General features: G+C 40.2%; 1 protein-coding gene and 1 long non-coding RNA gene across 3 annotated transcripts in view; both read right to left on the bottom strand.

The window, feature by feature from the left end:
• Positions 1–1,358: 1,358 nt before the first annotated feature.
• On the bottom strand, positions 1,359–5,279 carry LOC120754770 (uncharacterized). Its single transcript, XR_005701545.1, has 3 exons — positions 4,971–5,279; positions 1,586–1,729; positions 1,359–1,471 (listed from the first exon to the last, which is right to left on the bottom strand). It is a non-coding gene; the product is annotated as an uncharacterized LOC120754770 (long non-coding RNA).
• A 4,518-nt stretch (positions 5,280–9,797) lies between these two features.
• The window catches only part of FAR1 (fatty acyl-CoA reductase 1), a 52,474-nt gene continuing 34,899 nt past the window's right edge, over positions 9,798–27,372 (bottom strand). For both annotated transcript variants that reach the window (XM_040068082.2, XM_040068083.2), the window contains exons 5-12: positions 25,990–26,167; positions 25,410–25,454; positions 25,184–25,302; positions 24,645–24,712; positions 22,925–23,096; positions 16,104–16,233; positions 14,726–14,853; positions 9,798–12,760 (exon numbers count right to left, since the gene is read on the bottom strand). In XM_040068082.2, coding sequence (XP_039924016.1) covers positions 12,598–12,760; positions 14,726–14,853; positions 16,104–16,233; positions 22,925–23,096; positions 24,645–24,712; positions 25,184–25,302; positions 25,410–25,454; positions 25,990–26,167 — 1,003 coding nt within the window. In that variant the 3' untranslated portion in view covers positions 9,798–12,597. The remainder of the gene's footprint in view (positions 12,761–14,725; positions 14,854–16,103; positions 16,234–22,924; positions 23,097–24,644; positions 24,713–25,183; positions 25,303–25,409; positions 25,455–25,989; positions 26,168–27,372) is intronic.

Here is a 27,372-nt window from a genome sequence, read left to right as displayed (position 1 = left end):
GAGGCAAAAAGGGTGGAAGCAAAGAAGCTAAATGTACAAAAAACCCTAAAAACCTCTTTGTTTGTTTGTAAGATATATGATCATGCAAGCTGCGAAGCAGTGGCATGGATGTGCAGCCACCCCACCAGGAGAGTCTTGAAAGTGTAAGAAAACGGATTTAAAGGAGTTCTCAGGGCTGATGTGGAACTGCAGTGGGTGGGAAAGTGAAGCGTGGCACTGGTGGAGTCTCTTGAGCAATTCAGCCAAGTGCTGGGGGCCTCAGAGTCACAGAGCACCACAGAACCCACACCAGGCTCCAAGACAGGAAGGCTTTTGCCTTCCATCAGCAGATGTGAGACATTCACACCAGCAGCAGCAGCAGCTAAAACCACTGAATTCTTTACAAAAGGGCTGCAGTGGAGCCCTCCTGAGGCAGGCAAGTTTTAACGCCAGCCCTCTTTTTTGAGGCTATTCATTCCTGACATGGTGGCACCAGGAGATTGGTCACCACCTTTATTCCTGCCTCCAAGACACGTGGATTCAACACAGTGCTAATTTAAACTGGACAAGCTCTGCTCTTAATCTGATGTAAACAGGAGACAGAATTAAAGCACCTACAAATTCTATGCAAGAACCTCGCGGCCGTGGGGGCTGGCCACAGAGCTCTGAGCAGCGCTGTGCTGATGGTGCAAGAGCTTTGGCCAGTTCTGAAAAAAATAAAAAAAGCCAAAAAAACACCCACCCCCAGCCACACAACAAAGTAGACAGCAAATACTAACTCCCTGCAGAAAAAAAAAAAACAACAACCCAACAAAACCCAACCAGCTGAAACACCCTGAATAGCAGCGTTTCTTTCACAACTTTGTGCACAATGCAACCCTTTTCATGTAGGAAAGTGCCACGTCAAGCCCTCGGAACTGCAGAGCACAAATGCTGCAGAATGCTGTCGTTTTGTGCCACTCTGCGCTGGTTTAGATTGAATTAGCACGCACCACTTTCTGCACCGTTCCTTGCCCTAATGCAATATGTATGGGGTTCCATCACTAATTCATGCTTTAGGAACTCTCTGCTTTCTCTAGGGCAAGGGTCGGGGTAAACTGTAGGTTTTGGTATCTCTTCACACAAACAAAAAATAATAATAATTAGGAAAAAAAAAAAAAAAAAAGCCTCAGCACAGAAAGCTTGAGTTGGTACATTTGTGTGTGTGGGCAGGTGGATGAGTGGGAATGGGGTAAAGTAGAAAAACAGCACAGCAAATTTCAGTGAGGTATATCCTTACCTCCAGAGTAACCTACCAGGAAAAAAAAAAAAAAAAAACCAAACAAAAAAGACACAAAATCCCCAAACAAACAAATAAATCACACCCCAATATTTCTACCTGCAATGTTGGAGGTCCTCTGTGGGCTTAGTAGAGTCTTTGGCAACCTGAGTTGCTCCCAGGCAGCAGGAAAGCAAAGCAAAAAGTTCCTGCAGCTTCAGACCCTCTCTCAGCCTGCAGGAAGGATGCTGGATTTAGGACGATGAGGAGTTAATAATTCAAAGAGTCTCTAACATTTTCCTTGTTACAGGCAGGAGAGAAGCACGCAAGGAAGGAAGGGTCACTCACACGGTGTGCTCAGGCTGCAGTGCCCCAAAGCCTCTCCCACGGGCCAGAATTCACCACTGGGCACAAGAAGATTCTGGTTACAGCTGGATTTTCTGGGCTTTCACAGCTTTTGTCACTTGTGAGCTGCGTCCAGCCAAGGTTCTCCTGCCCAGATTGAGTTAAACATAAAAATGACACACACAGAGCAACTGTCCAGACTTAATAAAAAACCTCAGCTAAAGAATTTGGGTGCACTTTGGCTTAAAACTTCTTAAACTTGAAATTTTTTTTTTTAATTTTTTTTTTTTAGTTATGCTCATTCATTCCTCACTCTGAAATCCCTGGTACAAGATCCTGTTATTAAGTGATAGAAAAATATAAACAAAACTGGGATTTTGCATCAATTAGTGTCGCATGAGTGGCCACTGCAAAGGTTAGAACAGCAGAAAGGCTGAAGTCATTAAAAACAAGAAAAACAAACAAATGAAAAAAAAAAATCAGTTCAGAACCTCTAAGATGCCACTGTGGTGCTGCATATTGTACACATATTTTTGACTATCTGGACACTCAAAAACTTCAGTATGTACAACTCGATCTAAGGAGCTACAGAGGAGTTATAGAGGAGTTATGAGAAGTCCAGCTGGGGCTTAACGATCTTGACTTCTTGGCCAAGAAAATGAGCCCAGAGGAAGCCCCATTTTGCCATAATTTGATTGCTGTTGGCACCCAAAGGTCCCAGCAAGCACTGCAGACTTTGCTCGTGCAAAGTTCTCTCCTATAGAGAGCTTATGATTCTTGAAGCAGAGAGTGCTGCTTTTAGAATTGGAGTTTAAATGAAATCATCCACTTCTTCGAATGGCATCTGAGCTGGGTGGTTTGGCTGTTTAGACACTTTGTCCTTTCAGGAACCTTCTCTTCTTTAATCAGAACACTCCTCTTACCCATCAAGATGTGAAATGTAACAGTGCACAGGAACGGTGGAATGGTTTGGATTGGGAGGGACCTTAGGGATGATCCCAATTCCAGCCCTCTGCCATGGGCAGGGCCACTCCCCACCGCACCAGTTTGCTCAAAAGCCCATCCAGCCTGGCCATGACTTGAATCAGTGACAGGAGTTGCTTGTGCCATTCAATTTCTCCTTGGTGCAACATCTGTTTCCACAGGAGATTCACTTCGCTCCTGGGTTTGGAATCCCCGGCAGCAGGATCAGGCCCTGCCTGTTCACCAAATTCCAGCCAGCCAGGCTTCAGAGTTTCCCCTGGAAGCCCTGAGAGACTCCAGAACAGCCGGGGCTCTGGGAGATGCTGCAGAAACTCGAGCACCTTGCAGCTGCCTCCAGGAATTCCCACGTTCCCTCTCCTCCGGAGCAGCGTCACGGTGCGAAGCCCGGGACAAACAGAGGTGGGACAGGGGAGCAGAGCTCTGGCAGGGCACCCAGCCTCCATGAGAGACACAGGGGAGCCAGACAAGGGGGGAGCAGCAGCCCCTGCTCGTGTCTGAGGGCACAGCTCAGTTCCCAGGAGCAGAGCATGGGGCAGTCACCACCGCCAGCGCACTCTGCTCGTCACTGCTCACCCAAAGGTCTGCCTACAGCAACAGCATCGCCCAACCTTGTGGGGAAACCTCCTCTTTTGGCTCATCCTCCCTTTTCAAATGAGCTGTCACTCCAAAAAGCCACACCAGAGCAACGGCATCTGCAATATTGTTATTAACAGGGTACCAGCACATTCCCTCGACCACTGCTTAGCTCTGCATTCCAGCTGGCTTTAAAAAGTAACTCTAGAGCACAGCTCCTACTGAGCTGTAGGAAAAGGAAAAGGCTTTCTTAAAATCCTGTCAAATGTGTGCAGTTACAAGGTGCCAGGTTGTTTTCATTAACTGGCAGGAGGAAAGTGCCTTTCATGCAATGAAACTGAACTTCTCTACTTTCACCCCTCCGTTTCTTGCTACCCGCCCAAGCGTGTGCAAAGAGCACCTTTAAGCTCTGACACTGTCTCTCAGCAAGTTCATTCTCCAATTGTCAAGTTTTCCACCCCAACAGGAAACAAACTGCAGCCATAAAAACGGCTCTCAAGGCATAGTTTTTAATTTTTCACCCTCTTTACTAATCCTTTCTATTCACAACTCAACGGTCCTGGAGCAGAACTTATTGACAACACGTGCTCTCTGTTAGTGACTAAACAAGCCCAGGGCTGCAAGGTTCCAAAGTGCACTCAACACACCTGTAAGGGTGAAATGGGGATGAGAAACATCCCAGCTCCTCGGAGCACTGGAAATCCTCTTGTCCACCTTGCACTGCAACATTTAAGCTTTTTGCTACAAAGATGGACATTGGAAAGCCACTCATACATTTGTGTGTGTACACCTATATGCTTGCAGAACTTACACCCAAAAAAGAGAAAATCATGTAATTTAGAGGGGAGGGTTTTTATTTGGAAGCTGGCGGTAGCATTTTACTCTGCTATTTAATAATGAGATAGAAAATGTTTAATTTTAATACAGTTCAGCCTGGCTAAACAATCACCACGTGGAAGGTAGTCTGCAAAGCATTAAACTTCAATCAATTTTAAAAGCATTGCCTGTATAGATTATTTACTCAAGTACTTTTAAAGCGTAACATTGGTACCGGGCACCACTCACAAACAGTCCCCTGAGGCAAGACTCTGCTTAAGAAGTTAATTACCAGGTAAGAGTGACCTGGCCTCTGGTTCTCAGTTCCCACAACAAACAACTAATCTTCAGTCATTCCTCTCCAAAGAAAAAGAAGTGGAAGAACAGCAGAGTCAGAAAATCTGCTCTGCTAATGTTACAGGTCTGAGCGCATATCAAGGGTAATCGCACGTAACTTCTTCAGAATACTGAATATTGCTTTTCTAGTAAGCTTTAACAACACACAGAGCTCAGATTGTTAGTGCAGTTAAAACCAAGCAGAGCCTACCAATCCACATCACGTGCATTCAAATTATTTTAGCCCAAAAACATCCCAGACAGTGGCCAGGAGTCTGTTGTTCAAAACCTGCAATACAATCAAATTTCACTTACAGCCTTTATACCTTTTATCTTCCCTCAGATGGTTCATTTTGGCAGAACAGAATTCAACAGCCCGAGACATCTCCCTGCAGCGATTTTACAGTTAACTAAAACCAATTCCTGCAGGAGCAAAAATCAGCATTTGTAATAATTTAGTTCTTTGCTTCCCAAACACGATCTCTAAGGCAGTGACAATTGCCACCCTAAAGAAAAGGACAGCAGTAAAAAGATTTTAAGAGCAGTGATTCGTCATCTACCTTCCTTTTTAGCTTTCGTTTTCCACTCTTCCTTCAGCCAGGTGCAAATACTACCGACAAGCTCTGCAAGTTTTATTTAACCCTCTTGTATAAAATCAGACACTTTTTTTACCACTTACCCATTCCTTTTAAGCACCAAGTATTTCTTGCTGTCATAAGGCAGCAGGGCAGGAGGCTTTAGACAAGCCTCAAGCAGTAATTTCTGCAGTAAGGCTGAAATGTTTCCTCTCATCTTCCACCTGCATTCCGTGTCCATCTCCATCGGTGTCTGACCTCCTTAGGGATCCTGTGGAACTGCTGCTGCTGCTGAAGGGAACCAGGGTTCCAGGAGGGTGACTGAGAAGATGCAGCAGCCATCAGCTCCCAAACCCCCAGGAAAGAAACAGGAGACAGCCCCAGTTTCAAGTGGCGGCAACCCATTTTTTCAGTGTCACTTGAGGCACAGGTGAACTTCTTGTTCTGCTCTAAAGCCCCAGGCATTTATTGAGTAACACCTTTGCTAATAATTACCTGTCCTAAACTCTCCCACCTGGGTTTCTAAAAATAACCAGGTGTTCTCAACATGGGAACCAGCCAACGTGGCATCGGTGGGGAGAAGAATTAAGAGAAAGATGACCTGTATGAAGAGTCAATGCTTTAATGATTATAACCATCCCTCACGATGCAAGTCATCACCTTGTCATGTTTTTAATAGCTTTATGACAGCAAATGCAAAAAACATTTCAGTGTGGTGACAGCAGCCTCTCAGGATTGTGCAGGGTGTTACTGAGAGCGTGCAGGTGACACTGGCTTTCCACTTTGCGTGTTTTTCCTGGCTGTGAAGTTCCTGGGGAGATGCCTCTTTCCGGCAAGTTATCTTACCCTGCCACCACACTCCCAGCTTAACCCCAAAAGATGCCTGCCATGAAAAGGTTCATTCCTCAGCCTGCACACCAAGCACCTGGAGAGCTCCCACAAGTGAAAGGAGCATCTTTTTCCAAAGTGTTCATTCAGCTTCCACGACAGCAACACTGATCACTGCTGGCTCCCAGGATAATAACGTTTCAACAAGACAGGAAGAAAAAAACCCCGAATTTCCACCAGAATGGCTGAAGTGATAAGACTGCATAAGTCTAAAACAAAGAAAAAAAAGAATTGCCAAGAAGAACTGGCAGATGTTTTTGCACTTGGTTAAGAAAAAGTTCATTTCTAATTAGAAGATATTTGATAGGTGTTAGGACAATCTTTAAAGAAAAAGCACCATCTGTTTCCGTATTCCATGTCTCTTTTCCTTTCACCAAGCCGTATTAAAAATATTTTAGCTCATTAATTCAGACACAACTAGCATTTTCTACCAACAGATTAACTCCTATCAGTACTTTCCCTGCAGTCATGGCAGAGACTGATAAAACAGAGAGACCACTTAACATTTGAAGACATGACACTGTTCTGTCTCTCTAACTGGAGGACTGCTATAATGAAAGCCTTCACAGAATACTATTGGAGCGGAAGTCCCCACAGTATCTTCAGCCACCCAATGTTCCATAGAATTCCGAGTCACATTTCCTGCTCTTAACTCCTATACAGGTGCTAAGGACCCACTGGCTCTGAAATGCAGGAACCACAGTGGAATGCAGGAACCAGCAAAGCAGCAGCTGCTCCATCCAGAAGGGGACTGACTGGGCTAAGTGCAGCACATTCCCATTAAAAATGGATAGACTTGGTTTTCAATTAGAGTCGCAAAGAGTGGGAGTTACCTTGTGTGCTTTTCTTTCCAAATCAAATATTTATCAGAGGAAAACCACAGGTGTCGCTGACAAGGAGAGATTAGCTGTGACTTAAAACCACACACCTGGATTGAAAAGTGGTGAGACATGCTCTGCTTACTAAGTAACCTTTAAAGTGCATGCGGGAGCCCAGGAAAATTAGAAGCCTTTGTTTCCAAGAAGTAGAATTTAAGAGTATTAAAAATCCAAAGTGGCGTTTTCCCTCCAGTGCCTGGCATAATGAAGTGTTTACAGCTGAGAGCATCCAACCTTCTTGTCTCAAGTCAGCTGAGTGGGTGGCATGAGCAGAGGCACCAATGGCAGCATCCAGGCTGGGGAAGGAAAACAAAGGAGGCGAGAGTATTGAAGAGTTAAGTCTGCTCAGTGCAACCTGACACTCCGCAAAATACTCCAGTACCAGAACTTACTGCAGCATATTTAAATCCAGAGCTCAGCTCTTCCTCTTTAAAAAGCTTCTTCAGCAAGGGGACATGGAACCCAAGACCTGACCATGGAAGCTGCCTACTGGACTGTCAGTGTTAAAGAGTGACACAGAGGAAAAAGGTGATTATTGTGAGTCCTATATTAGATCTAGCCTGAAGTTCACTTGCATCCTTCCCTTAGTCACCAGGCACAGGCTTCTGAACCTACATGCTGTGTGCATCACGCAGTAGCACGTTTCTGACCTAAATTGGGAGAGCCTTTACAAAACAGGAAAGGTAAGACGGGTTTGAAAGATAGAGGCAAACAAAAAACCCAACCAGTCTCTCTCAAAGTAAAGGTGATTTCACACAGTTGCAGAATACATGAGAACAAGTATTAGCCATATTCAGCCTCCTTCTCCCTTAATTTAACTATTTCCTTTTGTTTCCACAGGTCTCTCTCTCTCCCACCCCACAATGTGACTGCTTTTGCAAAGTCTCTGCTTATTTCAAGCATTTGCCTTATGATTCTGAATCATACGGAGAAAGCTATATACGAGAGGAAATCAAGTCCCCTAGCTTTAGAGTCTTGAATTCCACCCAAGTAGGTGCCTAAAACAGCAAGCACAACTATTTGTGTCCTAGACATCCAGTTCTGGGATAATTTCATCAGGAATGAAGGAAGGAAGTATGAGTGACTGAGTTTTATAAAGACAGGAATAATTCAATTACATGATGCCATCTTGAATGTGGATTAAGGCTGACATGCAGAACTTCATAGTGTCTAAGTACTGAATCATTTCCATTGAGGTGGCAAATCAGATGTTTGTTGATGTGCTGCTGGTGGACTGGACTGCTGTTTCTACAAAGGACACAGCAGAAACTCCTACCATAAGAGGCAAGGGCAATTTAAGATTTAATGCTCATTCTATACCCCAGAACATTGTAATTAAGTGGTGGTTTTAATTTTTTAACTTCTAAGGATCTACGGCAAGTTTCCTTTTTTCCATAGGCTCATTAAGAAGTAGAAGAGGCCTTGCTTCTCCCACATCAGGCCACAAATTTTCCAGAAGTGAGAGTAGCTACAGAGTCACAATCCTCAAAGGTATGACAATGCCAATAGAATGACATTAAGGGCTTATAGTAACAATCCCAACACTTGAGGTCAATTCCTGTAAATGAACCAAGAATTTAAAAAGTCCCATTCACCCTACCTAGGGCTCTGAGCATTCCAGTGCATTCATGTGTTGGAACTTGTTACCTTCACCAATTAGTCACGGTGCCTCCCGCTTCCCACAGTAAGAATAATAGCTGCTCAGAGCTGTCATTGTTCCATATTCTAGAAGAGACAGTTGCATAATTACTAATTACCTATCAGTGAGTCACAATGGCTGTGGAGCAGGGGAAACCAAAGCTCCTGCACTGAAGAGAAGCACTGAGATAACACGAAGGAGAAAAGCATTTATAAATAACTTGGAAGTGGAAGCGGGGTTTAATTTTAGTTCGAGATGGCAGAGCAGCAGCTCAGTTACGAAACCCTTAACTCCAAGTGCTCTGCAGGCAGAAAGGAGGCCAGAGCTGCCTGAGGGGCTGAGCAGTGCTCCACAGGAGAGGAAGGAAACCTGGAACTGAAAGTGGTGAGACCCGTCAACCTGCTCTCCTAAATTTATGATGGTACGGCACATCTTGAAAATGAGAGCTGACAATTCCCATCAGCGCCACTGCTTCTAGAGATTTACCCAAACACACAGCAAATGTCTCCAGGCTAGACAAAAACTGCACAGAGAGATTGACAAACAAAAATACACTTAAATACATTTCCCCAGAGCAGGGGTTCTTGGGTGGCTTTTCTTCATTTCTGTTTTCAAGTCTGCTCAACAGGCTGGGAAATGGAAATAGGTATTTGCACCTATTTGCCAGCTCGGTGCCGGGTGCTTCTCAATCCAAGTTACCTTCACAAACCGGTTCCTTGCTTCTCAACAACACAAGATTCAATACCCCACTATGAAGAGAGGGCAAAATGTTCAACAGCATAAGACATAGGGGACAGCATCTTAAAATCTTTTTTGCTCTTTGCTTCCAAGTCTGAATTTCAGACCAACAAAAACCATCTCCGTTGGGTTTTTTAGTCTTAAAAGAAAGGTTAGGCTTAAAGCTGGCAGATCCCAAACCACAGCTTGCAGATCTTTAGGATTGTATTCTTGACAGAAAAAAGGAGGAATCTGTGAAAACTGAACATTCCAAGAAATAAAGGTTAAAAAACAAAAACCCACAGCATTTTGGTGATGCACTAACCTAATGCTATCTTTCCCTCCCTAACCATGAAATGCAGATACCATAAATAACTGGAGTTGCTTGAAATGTTAATCCTAAAGCTTCTGAAAAACCACAGCACCTTTTTTAAACCATATGAAAATGCAGATGGGTTCATACTATTTAAATAAATTTGAAATTAATAGTACCAATGAGCAAGAAATGACAGCAAGGGGAAAAGAGGCTGACACACAAAAAAGTCACCGTAACCAGGGATACCTCACCATGTGTTCTGATTTCAGCTCATGAAGGTTTAGATTCTGGGGTTTTGCTGGGTTTTCTGGGGTCTGTGAAGTTTTGCTGGTTTGCTTTTTTTTTAAATGCACTTTAGTCAATACCTTGATTTTCTCAGGTTCTCACAAAGGAAAAGAGCATGTTCATGTATATTAAGATGGCATTTAAATAATCCAGGTATTTTCCACAAATTGGACTAAACAACATAAAAAGATACAATGAACACTGTAACAACACTTTCAAGGGATTTGTTTATTTTTGGTTTACAAACAAAGGCACCCAATATTTCTGTTTATGTCTTATAAAAGCTCACAGATTTAGCATTCGCTTCCAAACATCTGTTCCTACAGCAGAGAAAAACATTACAGGAAAATGTAATTTTTTTCCTGGTCCCCAATTTAAATACCAGTAACAGTTCAGTGATAATGTTGTTCCAGTCTGTTCCTCTTCCTATTAACCAGCTGATACCCCTCCTGTAACTTGCTAGTCAAAACACTGAGTCTGCCTTCGTGGACCAAAATACAGTTCCAGTATATTTCTGACCAACATCCTTTATGTGCAATCACTGGTGTGAAGAACTGCAGGAGGACAGGGCTCCCATATGGAAAAAACCCAACAGTTCCAGGTAGAATTTCCCAGACTGACCACACGAAGTGACAAGACCAGCAGAATAAATGTGACACTGAATCTACTGTCAGTTCAACAGGATGACTGATGAATTGGTGTAAAATACCAATAGGGCACAGAACAACAGTCTCCCAAGAGGGGGAAAATAGGGGTTTCTAAATTGGCAAATATTTAATGTAGAGGTTAAATAAGATTAGGCTTAAAGTAATCCCTCTCTTTGTTATTTATCCAAAAGACTAAATTTCTAAGCATTGTCTTGGACCTGAAGTAATCGGTGCATTGGCTTCATAGTTTATCTCAGTATTAACAAATCAACGTTAGAAGTATCACGTTATACTGTTCATATATTATGTTTATAGTCAGAAACAACCAAAATTCCTAAGTGGATTGTTTCACAGAGTAACTTTCAGAGTATGATGTACTTATCCTTTAGCAAACTTCAGCCACGTGCCAACATGGGACAAGGGGTGTCACTGGACAGGAGGCCCCCCTAAATAAAGTCTATAATTCAGGAATGCTTAAGCATACTTTCAGGTCTAGTGAGATACTTGGGGAGGCAGCTAAAAATGTCATAAACCTACTGTATCTGTTAAAGTGTAACATCTCCAAGCACAGAAGCCTTAATTGATTTCAGCCACAGTCAGAGATCTCTCACACAAGGTGTGGTCCTAGACCATTTAGGCTTTTCATCACTAGATTTATATATACACCAGTAATTTTAAAAAGGAATTACATCTAAACTACTTACTACAGAATATTTAGCTTCAACAAGGAAGCCATTATCTTTTCAAAATGAGATATACACCTGCAGGAAAGGTGTTCTCTTTAAAGTAAGAGTTTTTAGAAGAATAGCAAAATAAGTTCTTTACAAATTTATTTCAATAAGACAAAAAAACCTACCAAGGGCAAGTATAATGTAGTTCTTGTGTAATTAAGTCATTGTTTGCCTTTCCAGGCAGATTCAAGAACGAATTCATCACTAAAACTGATTTGAATGAACAAACACTCGGCAAGGGTGCTGGTCAGTGCAGGAACACTACAGTGTTCTCAAATCTGTGCAACCAAAATTTAAAGGGACCTTCATGTATTGCCTTGGATTAAAGAAACAAGGGTTCAATCTTTTCTTACGACTTGCTATTTTTACAAATGTCTTCCCTACTGAAACAAAGTAACATGCAGCAAAGACCCCCATATTTCTTCAGGTTTAAACCTAATAATTTAAGTTAAAAGACAGCTGGAAGAACTGTTAACATCTATTCATTTTGGAGCAAGGTGCATGTTACTTTGCTTGCCCACCGAAATGAGGTTTTCCTAGAGCAGGGATGAGAAAGTGTGCCTGTACATTGGTGTTGCCCATGCATCAAATTTAACAGCTCAGAGATTTTGAAAAAATCATTAATTCTTGAAACACTTACTAACATTGCTTACAACTGAAAAACCAGGTGTAGCTCTTAAAGAAAGTCTACAGCTTGTCCAGTACTACTACCAGCAATATAAATAGCAACCAAGCATAATAAATTCCTTTTCATTACATTTACCCTTTGAAGTCAGAAGTGCTGGCTCTGTGTTCTCCATGACAACAACAACAAAATCATAGAAAAGAAGACAGTCAATGACTTCATTTACCCCTCTCTGGGTAACACTTCCTTTTATCTGCCCAATGCAAGGATCAGTTCTGCTTTCAGAATAGTAAATTGCTCATGCTGACACAAATGCAAGTTGGACACAGTCAGGTTCGAGCAAAGAACCAAATTCAGAAGTGCGTTCTGAAGCCCAGACATACAAGAGGCCTTTCAGTAAATAAGGAAGATTGGTTCATTTTTAATTTTTTTGTCTTTTAAAGCAAAGGAGGCACCACTGTTGCATCCCTACTTTGAGGGGAAAGGAAGAAGTGGCAAAACCTAAAGACAAAAGTTCTCAATTATTTTATTTCAGGAGATCCAGAGCCATTTGTACACTTTTGCAGCTTGCGAAACTCTTTGTAATTTAGAAGAATTTCCAATAAATAGGTCTACAGCAACTAGTATCTACTATGCCAATATTTGTCTTGCTCAATATGGAATAAAACTTAATAGGAAAAAAAAAAAATCACGTTAAGGCAGATTCCAATCAAACACGTTCCAAATTGCACAGTTATGTTGGTCAGTGGTCTAATATGTCTTCTCCAGGTCAAAGAGAAAGTTATCTAAATGCTTTTCTAAGCCAATTCAGTGTGGCACTTGCCCTTTTTATTTGCTCCATTTCCAGGAAGATACACAGCTAACGTTACAAATACCATACCGGTTATTTCGCACTTCAATTAAAAATGAAATTATGTTTCACGAGATGTGAGATGACTACATGTTACAGGGTTTGTGCAGTTAGACCACCATATGCATAGATGTCCTAATGCTAAATTCTCGTCCTCAGTATCTCATTGTACTGGAGGCTCTGAAGTAGGAGAGGAACTTGTAACACAGACTAACCACAAAGTACCAGATGTTTCTTGCCATTTGTGACCTTGCAATGAAGATGCGCCAGATGAGGATCACGAGAATCGTGTTGAAGCCGTAGCGAATGTTCCTTAACCTGGGCAAAAACAAAAGCAATCACTTAGGGCCAACGTGCAAAGACTCTGAGGAAAAAAGAACACTCTAAAAACTAACTTCTGGTGTAGAATACCATTTTTGTTTATCTATTCATTATGAGTAATGACAAAAGTGAACAACAAACAGAGAAGGCTTTTCACTGCTGAAAAGCAGAAGGAAAAGCCAGGGAGCAGGGTCAGCCCTGCTGCTCACCACAAGTACTTCTGCTTCAGAGCTGCTTGATGGAAACCTCCTAAAGCCAACATCGCAGTGGTAACTTACAGGAGACTGCCAACCAAAAAATGTTTAACACTCTGAACTGCCCTTCCCCCGACCATATATCTAAAACTTCTTAAATACATAGATGTAACTCCAGCTACCACTGATAATGAGAAGAAAAAAAAACCAAACCACCTCATCCCGTCATAAGAACTCATCAGATTTCCCAGACATTTCCAGCTAAGGAACCCAGCCTCTTCACTGCAATTTTAAACTCCTTCCTTCTCAAGGAACTATATTTAAAGTGTAGGATAAACTGAGTGACCTTTTAGACCAACTGTGCTTTATAGCAATCTTCTCTCATGTAGAGATGGAAGCTTCAAGGAAAACAGTGACCAGAATTTGCTCAGATTTCTTAGAAACAGAGCAACCTCTTTGGCTCAGTAGATTGTGACAATTTATACTTTAAATGCAGCTCTTTTTAGGGAAATACTGACATTATCTTGTTTATAGGTAAGGCTGCGTTCCTTTAAAAATCCTGCTTGTAGAGAAAAACAGTTTAAATGTGTGTGTTACAAAAGCAACACTTTTCCACTTGAGGAACAAACCTACCCAGTGGTTCCTGAGAGAAAACTGTCCCCTGGGCTGCCAACTCTGGTTAATACTAAGGCAGTGTACTCCAAAATCAGAGTTAAGAACCAGATGTTAACAAAAGAGACCAAATGAATACCTCTGAGTAAATATAAGTCAGAATCTAAATCTCTTGCTAAACAACCCACTTATAAACTTTGCAGCTGGGGGCAACCAGAGGCTGCTCCAATACAAGATTATTTCTCGTGTCATTTTCACGATGATCCTTTGCACAAAGAATAGCAACTATGTTATCATTTCTCTGCACTTTTTAATGGCATCTAAATAGAAATTTTAAAAAAAACACCCAAAGGAAACAACCCAGAAGGAACACTTGTTTAGCTATTTCCACACTTACCACAGATACTATCTTTCAAAAGTGTATTTATTGTTTTAACATCTACCAAACCCCTCTACAGCTGCAAATCCTTGTCTTAAAAATGACAACACAAGTCACGACCTGGATTGTTCCTCTTTGTGCTATCAGGATTGCAGACACCACGTAGCACTGCAGAACAAGCTGATTTTTATTTCACTCTTAAAAGAGACAAATCAGAAAGTCTACAGCTGCCTTGATGAGTCAGCCAAGAACAAAACAAGGGTAACTGTGCTAATAAAATTCTGGACAGTACCAATCCATCCAAATGGCAGGAATTAAGCCACAGAGAAAAGGCTAAAGGAGGTCATCCTAGAGCACCAACACCCAAGTGTGTGCCCTGAAGGGCAGAGTCGCTGCCTGTTTATTACCTGCCTCAAAAGATCACATTCCCAGAACAACTACTGCTCTATTAAACCTCCCAAAGAAGCCAATTCTGACCTGCCTAGCCACGTACTTTTTGACCTTCCAAAAGATACTTGGGTAAAATCAAAAACCTGGATTACAGTATCCACACCAGTGATCCCAGACTGATACTGTAACTACTAATTCTGGCAGCAACTCAAGAGTAACAAATTTGCTTTAGAAAATGCTTCAGACAGAAGCATTGTGGAGAACCTAAGCAGTTGCTGATAAGAACAATTAAGTCATTACATGGAAGAGCAAACCTGAACAAATGCAGGGCACAGAAAATATAAAATTATACTTAAAATTAAAAAAAAAAATTAAGATTACACTTACTTATTTAAGTGTTTCCTAGCTGCAGGGAGGCCTGACATTTCTTCATTCAGCACGTATTTCTTCGTTCCCAGGCAGTAATTTTCCATATATTCTGCCCAGTGTAGTTGTCGAACGTCAAAATTAAATGTCTGCATAAGAGAAAAGCTTTCACTGTTTAGTTGCCTAAAAATTCACCTATATATAATTTAAATGAAAATACATGTCTTTATTCCAGATGAATCCAATTTGCCTTTGACACAAGAAAGCTGTCCTGTCCTAAATCCCAGAAACAGACCAGATTTAGGTTCCATTTCTATTCAACCACCAGCTTCTGACATCATCTCTTCCAAATTTCAACCACTTCATGCCTTATTTTCCCTCCTCAGCAGTAATACTCTTCTCTCCACTTCTCAGTTTTCCCATTTCAACTGTCTGTAAGGAAATCCACCCCCAAAATTACTATCTTCTAGTATGTTATTTATTTTTAAGCAACTAAATAATTCTAATATGCCCTAAAATAAACACTGCTCTGTGCCAAGTTCTCTGCTTGGTAAGTGCAGGGTTCTGTTAACTGTGCTTACAGTTGCAGAGTTGTATTTTAAATACAACCATCTGAGTGCCTTCTGCAGGAGACAAGATCACTTTGATGAGTTCGATACACAAGTTTTTTACTGATGTATTGATTTCCTCATCTCAAGATTCCACAGTAACAGTGTTTAAATCCTAACAAAATGCAGCAATTTGAAAATACTAACAGTTCAAAGCTCTGGTGTCTGGCATTTTGATTTTCAAATTTTTCCTGAACTCAACTTGCCAGGAGAAGGCAAGAGGACAGGAAGAGGTGCAAATATCATCCACACAAAAATCACCAAAAGCTATTTTATTTCCTACTTTTAGACAGCTTATTTTGAAATTTGGCAGCTTTTCTGGAATTTAACTACTGAATTGATTCTGGAAAACACTTCAGAATGACAAAGCTGTTCCAAGTGCATAAGAGAATCTGAGTTTTAAGAACCATAACTGGTGATTTTTATTCTGCCGAATATTAACCAACAAAGTCATAGCAGAAGGAAACTTTTAATTCAAGTGGGGCACCTGAGCCATTGGTGGAGGAGGTAGGGAAAATTGGGAGTCAAGTTAAACCTGGGAAGAAGCAACTTTTCCTTCTCTCTCAACAAACTGTCGTCCTCTCTCCCTGCCCTCCCTCATCTCTTCACATCACTGGTGTAGCTCTTCAGACAGCCCTGACACATCTGAAAGGATCTCCCAGGAACCTGCAGTGCTGAGCTCCTCCTAGGTTAGCTGTACATCAGCTCAGGTCCTTATTCCACCTAGAATTGCTGAGCTGCCACCCCCCTCTCAGTCTCCATGGCCACAGCACACAAAAAAAGCCACTTGCCTTTTTGTCCTCAGGGGTTAGCTGGTTCATCAGCATAGTCATGTTCTCAGTGCTCCAGGTCCAAGAATTGCTTGTAAAGTACTCTAAAAACATCATGGACTTATGAAGACGTGTTATTGTCTTCATCATCCTGCAGTCCCAGGCATGGAATGGACAGATTACAGGGGTAAGGATTAGTTCAAACAAGTGAAATAGACAGTAAGATTTTTTTGCCCTCCAACCCTCTACCCCCATCTCAAAAAATCCCCTCTTGCTCTGGACATAAAGCATATTATATTACATCAATAGGATATTTCTGCATAGTATTGAAGTGAACTTTGGCTGTCCAATCTCTGCATAGAAACAGAAATTACCCCAGTCATTTTTTTCCCTAATCCTACTTCCCAGTGCAATTGTAAATTACCTTTTTTTTTTTTTTTTTTAAATTTTATTTTTTTTATTAGGGGGAACAACGCGTTGTCTTCTATTGGTAGCTCTTAGTTTGGGACAGGGAGATGGAACCCTTTTCCCTTCAGGACACTGGAATATTTAGCTGTACTCAAGAGTCTGAGTTGACAGGAGTCTCAAATTGCACAGAGCAGAATGTCTGTACAGGACCTTCCCTTAAACAAGCGAGGAAGTTGCCCTGGTCTTCCTGCACATTGTGCAAGACCAGATCTCTGTAACAGAACAGAGGTTTTCGTGATGGTTACTAAGAGATCAAGGCTTAAAACCACAGGCAGCAAAGGGCAGGATAATATTTAAGGCCACAGACAGATTATAGCTGATCATGTTCTATGCTACTTCAAAATATGCAGAAATACCTTCAATCATCCTTTATTATGCAGAGGAAGAAACTCTAAAAAACCATCACTTGGAATATGGAGAAATTCTGTTACAAGGATCAATTTGGGCAAGTTTCTCTTTGATCGTACCATCTGAAGTGGCACCCCCCAAAAAAAAGAGTATGAGTCACCCAGCCTCTCAGATGTAAAGCTTCCACATTTAGGACAAGAAAATTGTTTCAAGTGTCTCAGTGCTAGAGATGGCCACTCAATTTTAATAAGTGCTAACAAGTACCACATGGCCTAATGCTATTAAATCCCTGCTTTGGGTGCTCAAGGTATTTCCATCTCACAAAAATGGAAAACTGCTTCAAATTTGATCCTTATAGCAGGACACTGATCATTTCAAGCACAATGTAAGAGGGGAGGCAAAGAAAGCAGAACCCAGTACTAACAGGAAATGGTTTTCTGAAGGTAATTTTTTGCCACAAAGATCATAGAAGCAATAAAAATAAGCTTCTTTTTCTGTGAAAGCTGCCTTGATGCATTCATACTTGTAGAAGGGATATAGCACATTGTCCCAGAAACTCTTCTAAAGAAAGTATTTTGCATTGCATTAGTGTCCCTTACTGTCAGCAGCTGGCATCTCAGTCTCTAAAACATTAAAATTTCCTCTTTTTCTTCTCATGGAACAGAACAACACAAACCACAGAGACCACTGAAAAATGTATTCTCTAAAGCACAAAAAGCACAAGTATTTTTTTAAGCCTCAGAGGAATACATCTACTAATTCAGAACTGACTTCAAATGGTAGACCAGCAGCTGATTTTATTATTAAGCACCTCTAGGAGCTTTGAAACACCTGCTTCAGAGTTTCACCAGTTGGGCAAGCTGGCACCAGTGGGGGCTGGTACCAGCTGAACTGGAGCTCCTCTGATGCAGAAATAATCGGGAATATAGACTCTGCATCCAAAACATATGCTGTGTAACAAAAATCAAAAACTGAAAAAAAAGGGATATTAGTTATGTCAAAAAATTAGGAAAATAACTCAAAACTTGGAAAGCAAAGATCTCACTGGTCAGATAAATTAAAAAGACCTCAGAGCTAAAACGCCTGGATAAAATTAGTGCCAGACAGCATTTTAAGCCTTTTTGCAGAGCTCTGTCCACTGACAGTCTGAAGATTATTTAACCTGACTTGCCCTTTTGAACCATCCCAGTCTGTGTCCTTATGCTAAGCTGGACAAGCAGCTGAATTTTAGAGTGCTTTGATGCTACAGTTTAAAAACCTCATGCCTCTACAAAATACTAGCTGAGCAAATGAATATCTGATTAGATAAGTGTATATTTTGAATTTGTTTCTGAACACTGACATTGGTTTTCATTAGTTTCTAAAAAAAACCCAAAAAACCCACCAACTAAATTTAAACTAATGCAAAGATTCTGCTGGGATTCTTTTTGTCTCTGCTAATGGATATGATTTTAGAGCTTAGCTAAGCTGATTACATTAAAAAAAAAAAAAAAAAAAAGCTTAAAAGAGGGGTTTTTTACCCTCCCTCTCTCCAACTCAAATTGGATTTAGCGACTGACCACAGAACCAGCTGATTCAACCCATCAAGGAAAAAATTGTTTTTCTTTGTAGGGTTAGTTTTTTTCTCTACCAGCCCAAAGAATCCAATTCTTCACATTATCTCAGCTGCTTGATCAGTGCCAGAGTTGGCAAAGTGGACCACGTTTCTCTGTGACACTTTGCTGTGTTTGCACTAAATCAACAGGAAACTACATTTCTCTTTGAGGGGAGGAAAAAGCAGCCTGGTGACATTGAGAAATGTCAGCAATGAGTGTCCTTTAGTGGACACTTGTGCAGATCTGGCAGACTAAGCTTTAACTTCAATGGCACCATATTCCTCCTGCCAATGGCAACACACACAGCTCAAAACCAGCACGAAGTCACACAACAGAACTTTATCCTTCAGTGTGAAGTTTGGAAGGTTAGTTAATCCAAAGACAGCCATTGCATGTGAGTCATAAATATCAACACCAAATATAACCAGTCAGTACAAGATCAAGCATTGCATCACACCTTCTTCATCAGCTGAAGACAAAAAGAAAGCCAGCCCTGCTGACCATCTCACAGAACTGAGCATTAGTGGCAGGCAGCCAGTCTGGGTGACTTTCACCCAGGTTCAAGGTAGAATTTTGCCTCCTGCTTTTGCAGTCCTAGCTGCCATTGAGACCAAGCACATTACACCAGTTTGAGAAGCACATCACAGGAATTAAAGTTTAAGCAAGTTAATTCAATTATCCGCAACTTTGGTGGGCTTGTTTCTATACCAGACAATCGGATGTGACCTGGCTTAAGGCTGTAACTGCAATTTGAAGAAGTCTTACACACAACCTATTATGTCCAGGTTAAAAAACAGTCCTGATGCCAAACACAGACTGATCCCTCAGTGGATCTACAGGCTGTCAAGTCTGCAAGTCTCTGCAGAAACATTACAGATAACTACTTTTATTTTAAAGATTCCTCTAAAAAACATAGAACAAGCTTTTAGATTTGTCTTTGTTCAGATTTTCATCTGGCTGTAAATTTTGCACTGTAAGGCACACTACTGAATTCTTATCTTTCCAGCTGCTCTGTGGTTGCTTTAAGCACACAATTCAAGCACCGTGAAGAGATAAAAATATATTGATCTATTTAACCTGATTATGCTCCTAACTCATTTCTGGTTTGTAAGAGAGTAACTACATGAAAGGTGCTTCCAGTTTTAAGAAGCTTTAAATTGAAATGACAGATGTAAAAGACCTAATTTAACACCTCCCTCCATACACCAGCCACACCTTTCCTTTAGCTTTCTAAGAAGCAGTAACAAAAGAATTGCTGCAGAAATGTCTGAACTGCAGCTTTAAATATTTCATGTCATGTACTATTTTCTCAGAGCAACTGGGAAGATCTGCTTGGTGTGCATTTTCGAAGGCTTTAACATTTCAAATACACCAAACTGCTTTTAAATAACACACGGTTCTGTCGTGCTAAGCACTATGCAAAGTTACAGGAGCAAACTATGCCTTGTATTAAAGATAATTAGACAACTAATAAGCTTTGCTATGCAACTAAGCATATATGGCAAGCTACCAACAACACCACCTTTAAACTTCGATGCTAAAGTTTATCACCACTATTTACATAACTGCACAATGCTAGAGCATTATTTAGTATAAAATATTAAATCTTCATCATGCCAGTCCTTTTTGTACATGTTCTTTCTATACAAATTTGGAAGAAATATTATATAGGTTATTTCTTCCTTCCCTTTCCTTACCTTTTAGTAATATCAGAGAATCGTTAAATTCAAGAACCTTCAACTAGATGCAAAAACAGCAAAAAGATTTCCATTTCATCGAAAACATTGGTTCCACAAGTGAGGTGCAAAAGAATGACTTCCCATTGCAGAAAGATTACATCAGATAAGTGCTTTGAAAACAGGAAGAATTTTGGTTTTGATTTTTATTATTATTAACAAAATAATTTAGTTTGGAAGGATCATATGATCACCTGATTTAATTGTTCCTTTTTCTTCTACTTGATAGAAATTTTCATTCAATTGCAGTACAATATCCTGATGCTATGACAACAGTGCAGTTCAACCTGCACAGTGATTTCATTACTTATTTTTCTTGCATTGTACAAAATAGAGACTTCAGTGTACTCAGCATAGAGAGGGCAAGCACCTGCCCATGTGAAGGCAGGTTAGTAGACTTATCTGTATTTTCTTGTGCTGATTTTATTACATTTTTACTATGCTGTTGCTTTGCTAAATCACAGTGGAAAAGGTCACATTTTTAATTAAGCCAGCCCTTCTTCACTCAGAACATCATTATATTGAGTTCCAGTAGTGTTTCCAAGTCTTCAGAAGTTTCTGAGTACATGCTACCTGGTAATTAATACCATTCCATCAACTGACAGAATGACCACAGCAACAGCAGTACACCCTTCCAGCCCATCAGCTAAAGCAGCTTCATAGTACTAGAAAAAAGTGCAAGAGTAAAGATCTGTCTCAAAATTCTTGTATTAGTAAACAACACAAGCTTGTTCCATTAGGTTTTAGCACCGCACATCTTCCTTGCATCTAGGTATTCATTTACTTTTACTGCTTCTGTTGCAGTCTCCCATTTTTAAATGCTTTAAAAAAAGAGAGAGGAGTGCTGTCTAATGAAAGCTGCATTCCTGTAAGTGGGCTGTGTAGCCAGCTTAAAAGCTGTGACTGAACAATAGCTCAGTTTAGCTCAATCTGCCATCCCTTCTCCAAACTGGAATCTTTTGCATCGTAGGAAACTCATCCAATCACTGTTATAGTAAGCTAAGTAGGAATATTCCTATCAGTAAAAATTTGTTTTCTCTTCTGTAAAGTATTATTGATGTCACCAATTGTACTGGTAGTGATGAAAGTCCTAAATTCCATCTTTGGATATCAAGCAAGAACTCCGGGGAAAACAAAAACAAGATTCAACACTCCCCGTGTTTGAATATAAAAACTAAGCTAAATATTCTAAACAGCATGAGTATTCACAGCCTCAATTTCCTCCCACTGGTCAAACACTGAGCACACCAGCTGCCTTTCAAAGCCTGACAAGATTCTGGCAGCACTCCTTCCCAGCCATGCAGAAGACTGGACGTTGGCATTTATAGCGTAACTATTTTAGTGAGGGGTGAAGTTTTCATATCTGTCAGGGAATTTCTATCAATTTTTATTAAAAATAACATGAAAAATGCAATAGAACCCAGAGGCTAGGACGTTTTATGTACATTACCTTCTTTAGAGTTGAAAATCTTAAAACTTTTTAATGTGGGAAGATTATTATATAGGCACAGCTGACTGCAACTGCTGCTGCTCTAAGTATTACACTGTTGCAGTTGAGTTTTGCCAGACAAACCATTTACACAGCTTCTTTCTACTCATCCAGTGCTGTGTTAGCTTTTACCCTCCTTGTAAGACAGACCTAGACTGCAGGACAACAAATGAATACTCACTTGTGTTAATATACTGCCACCACAGTGGAGGTTTTATAGTCTGAAGGCAAATGATTGTGAAAATGTAATATAAGGAATGAGTTAAGGGCATATGGCTTGGCAAATCTGAAACAAACTGAAGTGGCACCTTGTATTCCTTCTACATGATTTAGTTATTATTTTCACCACTTTAGTTAGCTAAATACTAGCTAAACATTATAAACTGAATGGAATGTTGAGATGATACATACCAACGTACCAGGTCGAATTGTATCATCTACAGGAAAAATCTGCAATTAAAAGCTCAGTCCCCCATTCCATTTTCAGTTTATAAAAGCAACAACACCCTTAACACAACCCACTTCCAACGACTGACTAGGATTCTGATCCAAGACAGCGCTGTTAGGCCAGTCATTAAACTCCTTAAAATGCAGCCACTGGATTCTTACTGCTTAGTTAGTAAACCTAGATAGTGCCCAGGCCATGTGTTCTTTACAAGTCTCCACCACCTTATGGGCAAGATATTTTTAGCCCTGTCCCTCTTACCGTGGTTTCCGACCTGTCAACATGAGCAAAACATCATAGAAAAAACAGATTATACGGGTCTCTGCCCACCGACAGCGATGCAAGAGGGGGCTGAAGGAGACCTTAAAGTCAGGTAGTCTTGCTACATTTTCTAATGGATATAGCTTGAAACAATTATTCATGCAGTTTTCTGTAGGAAAAAATAAGGATCAATGTATCTTTAGTATTTATTATTCAAGAACAAACATCACTTGTTATATATCTTTTAATTCTCTTTAGCTTGACTATTCAAAACCCCAAACTATGCAACAAAAAACCACTCTCAGTTTTGCTAGAAAGTTGAAAGTCACTTTGAATTCGACGACCTGTTCTCAGGAAAAAAAAAAAATAATCGAGTTTTAGTCACAAAACATTCAGGGAAAGAAAAAAAATAGAAAAAAAAAATCAACATACATCACAATGTAAGCATAGCTTTGTTTAGAAGTCAGAGGAAGGAACAAGGCAGAGCCGGTCACCATTACCTTGGGCTTCTTCCAGTAATCCTGAGGTAGGTATCATACAGGAATGCTGGGGCCTTATGGCTTACAGCAATCCAGTAATGATATAAAAGGTGATTGGAAGTTAGATTTACATTGGGCCGTCTGAAGGCCTGTTCGAGAGGATTCCTCTTGAAAGTGGAAATTACATGGTATTCTGAGAAAGAAAAGTTGCACAACAGCTTCGATAATCACCATGTAAAATGTAATGCTTTTCAAAGTACATTACAGGGTATAGCATCAACAGCAGTGTCTTATTTAAATAACCACCCTAACTCTTCTACAATGCACAGAAACTAAAACAGTTATAAGCTTTTAACTTATGTTGAACTGGTTCTTACTATAATCAAGAGGTGGTTTATACCTTCATCTTCAGTATCATATTTTATTGTAACTCTTCTCTTTCTGCTCCTGTTCCCTACCTTAGAAGCTGGTGGTTTCAAAGACTGACAGCAGTTTCAGTTTATAAAGCATGTAAAGCTATTTAAATAGTCATCTATATTTCATGAAGAGGGTTATTCTGATTGCTTGTGTGAAGAATTTTCAAACAGATTGAGGACTCTGCAGTCATCTGGAGCAATTTTAAATGTCTTTTTCAACCAATTTATCCCAATTTAGGCATTAAGGAAAAAGCAATTAGGGTGAGAATTCCATGAGAAATTCTTGGTAACACCTGTAAATTCAGTACATAACAGATACAGGATCAGGGTCTTTAAAAGTTACGTGGAAATTCACCCCTCCTTTTAATCTTTGCTTTTAACTTTATGCTCTTTTTTATAGACAGCACTTAAATACCCTGATTCAAACTGGGATATAAGTGAAGTCAGCAATTTTCCAAGCTTAATTGAAGCAATAATGTTTGCAACTACAGATCCACATAAAATGGGTAAAAGCAAGTAAAATAGATTTAAGTACTGAGGTTAACTGAAAGAAAAAATATAATCTTAGCTTCAGAACTCAATTTCTAAAAAAACCCCAAAAACTAATAAATGGTTTCACTATGCCAAACAGCTTGTATTGTTCTTTACAACATAAACTATTACAAAGCCGTTGGCCTGTGGGTTACTTCCTAGTCAGGATGTCTTAGAACTGAAAATAGGCAGTCATATTTCCTCAAAAGCTACTCTTCCCTTTACATGAATTGTTGAACTGTCACGCAACAAGCTGAACATTAAAAAAGCCACCTCAACCAACAATCAAGCCAAACACAAAGAACTGCACAAGGGCAAAACTACTACCAGACCTCTCAATTATGCAGATGTACAAAACATTTAATTGTGGGCTGCTTACTTATACTTTTTTTTCACACGTATTTATTGACGTTGGCATTACACCCAGCATCACTACTGCTCCTCTGAGCAACACTTCTCTCCACACACAACCTGCACCCTGTGGATTAGGTCATGGCAGCAGCAAACAGAAAAATCACTTCTCCCAAAGTTCAAGTTATAATGGAATAAGAGTAGCAACAGAAAAAAAATACCAATAAGAACCAAATGAAATGGAGGTAATGATGCAGGGGGCTGGAGGGGAGAGAATTAATAGTGGAAGCTGATGAGAAAGCACAATTCACTGCAAAATTGAGAGGTATGGCTAAAATACCAGTTTAAAAAATAAAAATGCATTATGGTTTACTGATTATAACCTGTTAGATTTTTTTTTTTTTTAAATTAAGGCTAATGAGAAAAAAAGAAACATGGCATACCAACTTCACTCCAGTGGAAAGGATTGGTGCCACCTGTTGTACAGTTATACACCATGACTTTTCTTGGTCTGGGGGAAAAAAGATAAAAGAGCAAGTTAGAAGAAAAACAACCTTTCAAAAACAGACAACAGAAGAGATGCCCAAAGTTATCCTTTCCCTCAACACCATCATTTATATAAAGCAGAAAGCATCAGTTTCATGGTCGATTTTTTGCTATAGCATTTTTCAGTATTTTTCTCCTTTAATTATCATATTTCTTTTATTTCAGAGAAGGCATCACCTACACAACTGCAGGTTGTATTGATTACAAGCAAGACCCAGGAAAGAATTTTCAGACATAGCTTCATAATATCAGTAGGTGATATCTTCCTCTGGCATAAGCAAGTTACACTTTGAGAGACTAACACTGTCAGTACCTTAGATTCCTTTGTCCTGAGAGAACAGCAGGACACTGATGAGGATTGTAATACATGACTGGTTTACTAAATACACAACATCATTCCCAAATATTCAGTACTCTCTTCTGTCACCATTCATACCTATTAATTGCAGAATACCAGGCTGCAGCGAGTGTGGTATTGACAACAACATCTATTGGGACGAGATCTGCTAATGCATCGTTGGAAGCTCTCATTGTTCGAAGAATTCCTTTTCCTGCCTTGAAGACAAAACAACAAAGAGAGACAGAAGACCCAGCAGTAAAACACGTGAAGCTTTTCTGCCTTCCAAATGGAGGGGGGAAAATTAAGTAGATTCATTACTTACAGCAATGAAGATTCCACTAGGTCCATTGAAGTTATCAATCCAGCCCTATGAGGAAGGGGAGAGGGAAAGGATTTGGTTAGAGTACATTCAAGTCAGCAGCTTCAAGTGAAAATCTGAGCAGTTTCTACATGTGTAAGGGGTGGAGGAAAAGGAGACCAAAGAGAAGAAAGATTTTTAATTCCATGTCGCTAAATAAAGTTCTTCCATAGCAAATTCTGGTGATGTAACAAGTTCCTATGACTCAGATAAGAGATCTACATGTAGGACACCATTCAGAGAGAGATGCTTGTTTCTTTCTTAGTGAAAGAACTGCAATTGTCCATAAAAACATGTTGATGTTCAAAGTATTCAAGTTTACAAGTATTTTTAGACTAGCATCTCAGGAGTTTTTTGTTTTTCAACCAAAATACATTCTTGCTCAGATTTGATGACAGTATGTAGACACTATATAATGTTATCAGTCATCCAGAAGCAACCAAGACACAACTTCATGGTCCAAGAGATTTTCCTCTACGAAGGTCACTGGATAAAGAGGCTCCCAGGGTGTACTAGATGGTCAGGTGACAACTCAGGGACTTACAGGAAAAGGCTCCTTCCAGCTGGCACCAATGATGGACGGCCTTACAATGGCAATGTTTAACTCTGCACCTTCCTGCTGCACCACGGATTCAGCTAAGGCTTTCGTGTAGGTGTAGGTATTAGGTCTTTTGCCTAAGAGTTTAGGAGTAATCTCATTCACTAGGTCATCATCCATCCATCTAAAGAAGCAAAACAAGAAGCAAGTGTTAATTACTGCTTGCTGCTTCACTGGGGAGGTGGTGTGTGAAACGGTGAAGTTAACATGACTATTTTTTTCTCATTTAAAGAAAAAGGGACACGCATCTGGACGAAAACAAGTTTCTCAGAAAAACAGAGGATTGCATGTTCAGTGTCCATCAAAAGAAGATTACTGGCATTTATTTTTTGCCCTGGTAATTCATTTATAACACACCAACTACAGAGCAAGCAGTACACTCATTTACAATAACCCAAATTCTGCCAACCAAGTTCTCAAAGGTGGAGTGCAGACACAGCAAATTAGTTTTTGGAACACGGGCTCACTGTATTATGATCTACAAAGTGATACCACGACAATGGAGTCCCAGCTGCAATACCAGCACCCCCTCCCCCTTTGTGGTGGTGAGTAATCAGTGGTGAGTAATCACATATCACCCCTGAAGCAAGCTGGTCACAGTGTTTCTCCTTTAAATTAGTGAAATCTGGCAATTTCATCTTGCTTCCCAGTTCATAGTAAAAACATAATAACCTTCAGTCATAGCACACAAGTAAGAAAGATGTGCCTCTGCAACTATTGCTACTTTGGTATTCTTCCCTGCAAAACAGGACTTGAATTTTACTTGCCTTAGTTTCTTAGTCACAGAAATGGAAATTATTGTTTTTCAGCAATGTCACGCTACAAAGTGGACACACATGGTATTCCTTTCACAACATGAATGGGGTAGGAAGGGGGGTAGTAAAGACTAGAGATCACCCTTTTACAACTTAACAAAAGCCTCCCCTCAGGAGTTCTAAAGTACACACAGCTGTCCAAGCCCAAAGCAAACAGTTTAAGCTCCATTTGTCTCTTCACAAGTCAGATACTCAAAAATATGATTGTTTTGCAATCTCTCATTTTTAAGTGCATTTAAAGTCAACATTATAAAAAAAGTCTGGCTCAATGTGCATTCGAGGTGGTAGCTCATTTGGTTTTAATGTTAGCACTCTTCCACCTAAAATCACAAGTTACAGTAGGTATTTTACTTTTTAATTAATTTTGTTCAGTTTCATACTTCTCTCCCAAGAGGTGATATTTTATACAACAGGTAAGAAGGAAGAGACTGATGTAGAGTTACTAATCCCACATGGTCACCTGTTTCAGAGTTTGACAGCTACCAAGAAAGACCTCAGGACAGTTAATATATAC

This window comes from Hirundo rustica, chromosome 6, assembly GCF_015227805.2.
Source record: "Hirundo rustica isolate bHirRus1 chromosome 6, bHirRus1.pri.v3, whole genome shotgun sequence".
Lineage (NCBI taxonomy): Eukaryota > Metazoa > Chordata > Aves > Passeriformes > Hirundinidae > Hirundo > Hirundo rustica.
The sequence above is the reverse complement of the archived record's forward strand: the minus strand, read 5'-3'. Positions and strand labels throughout refer to the sequence as shown.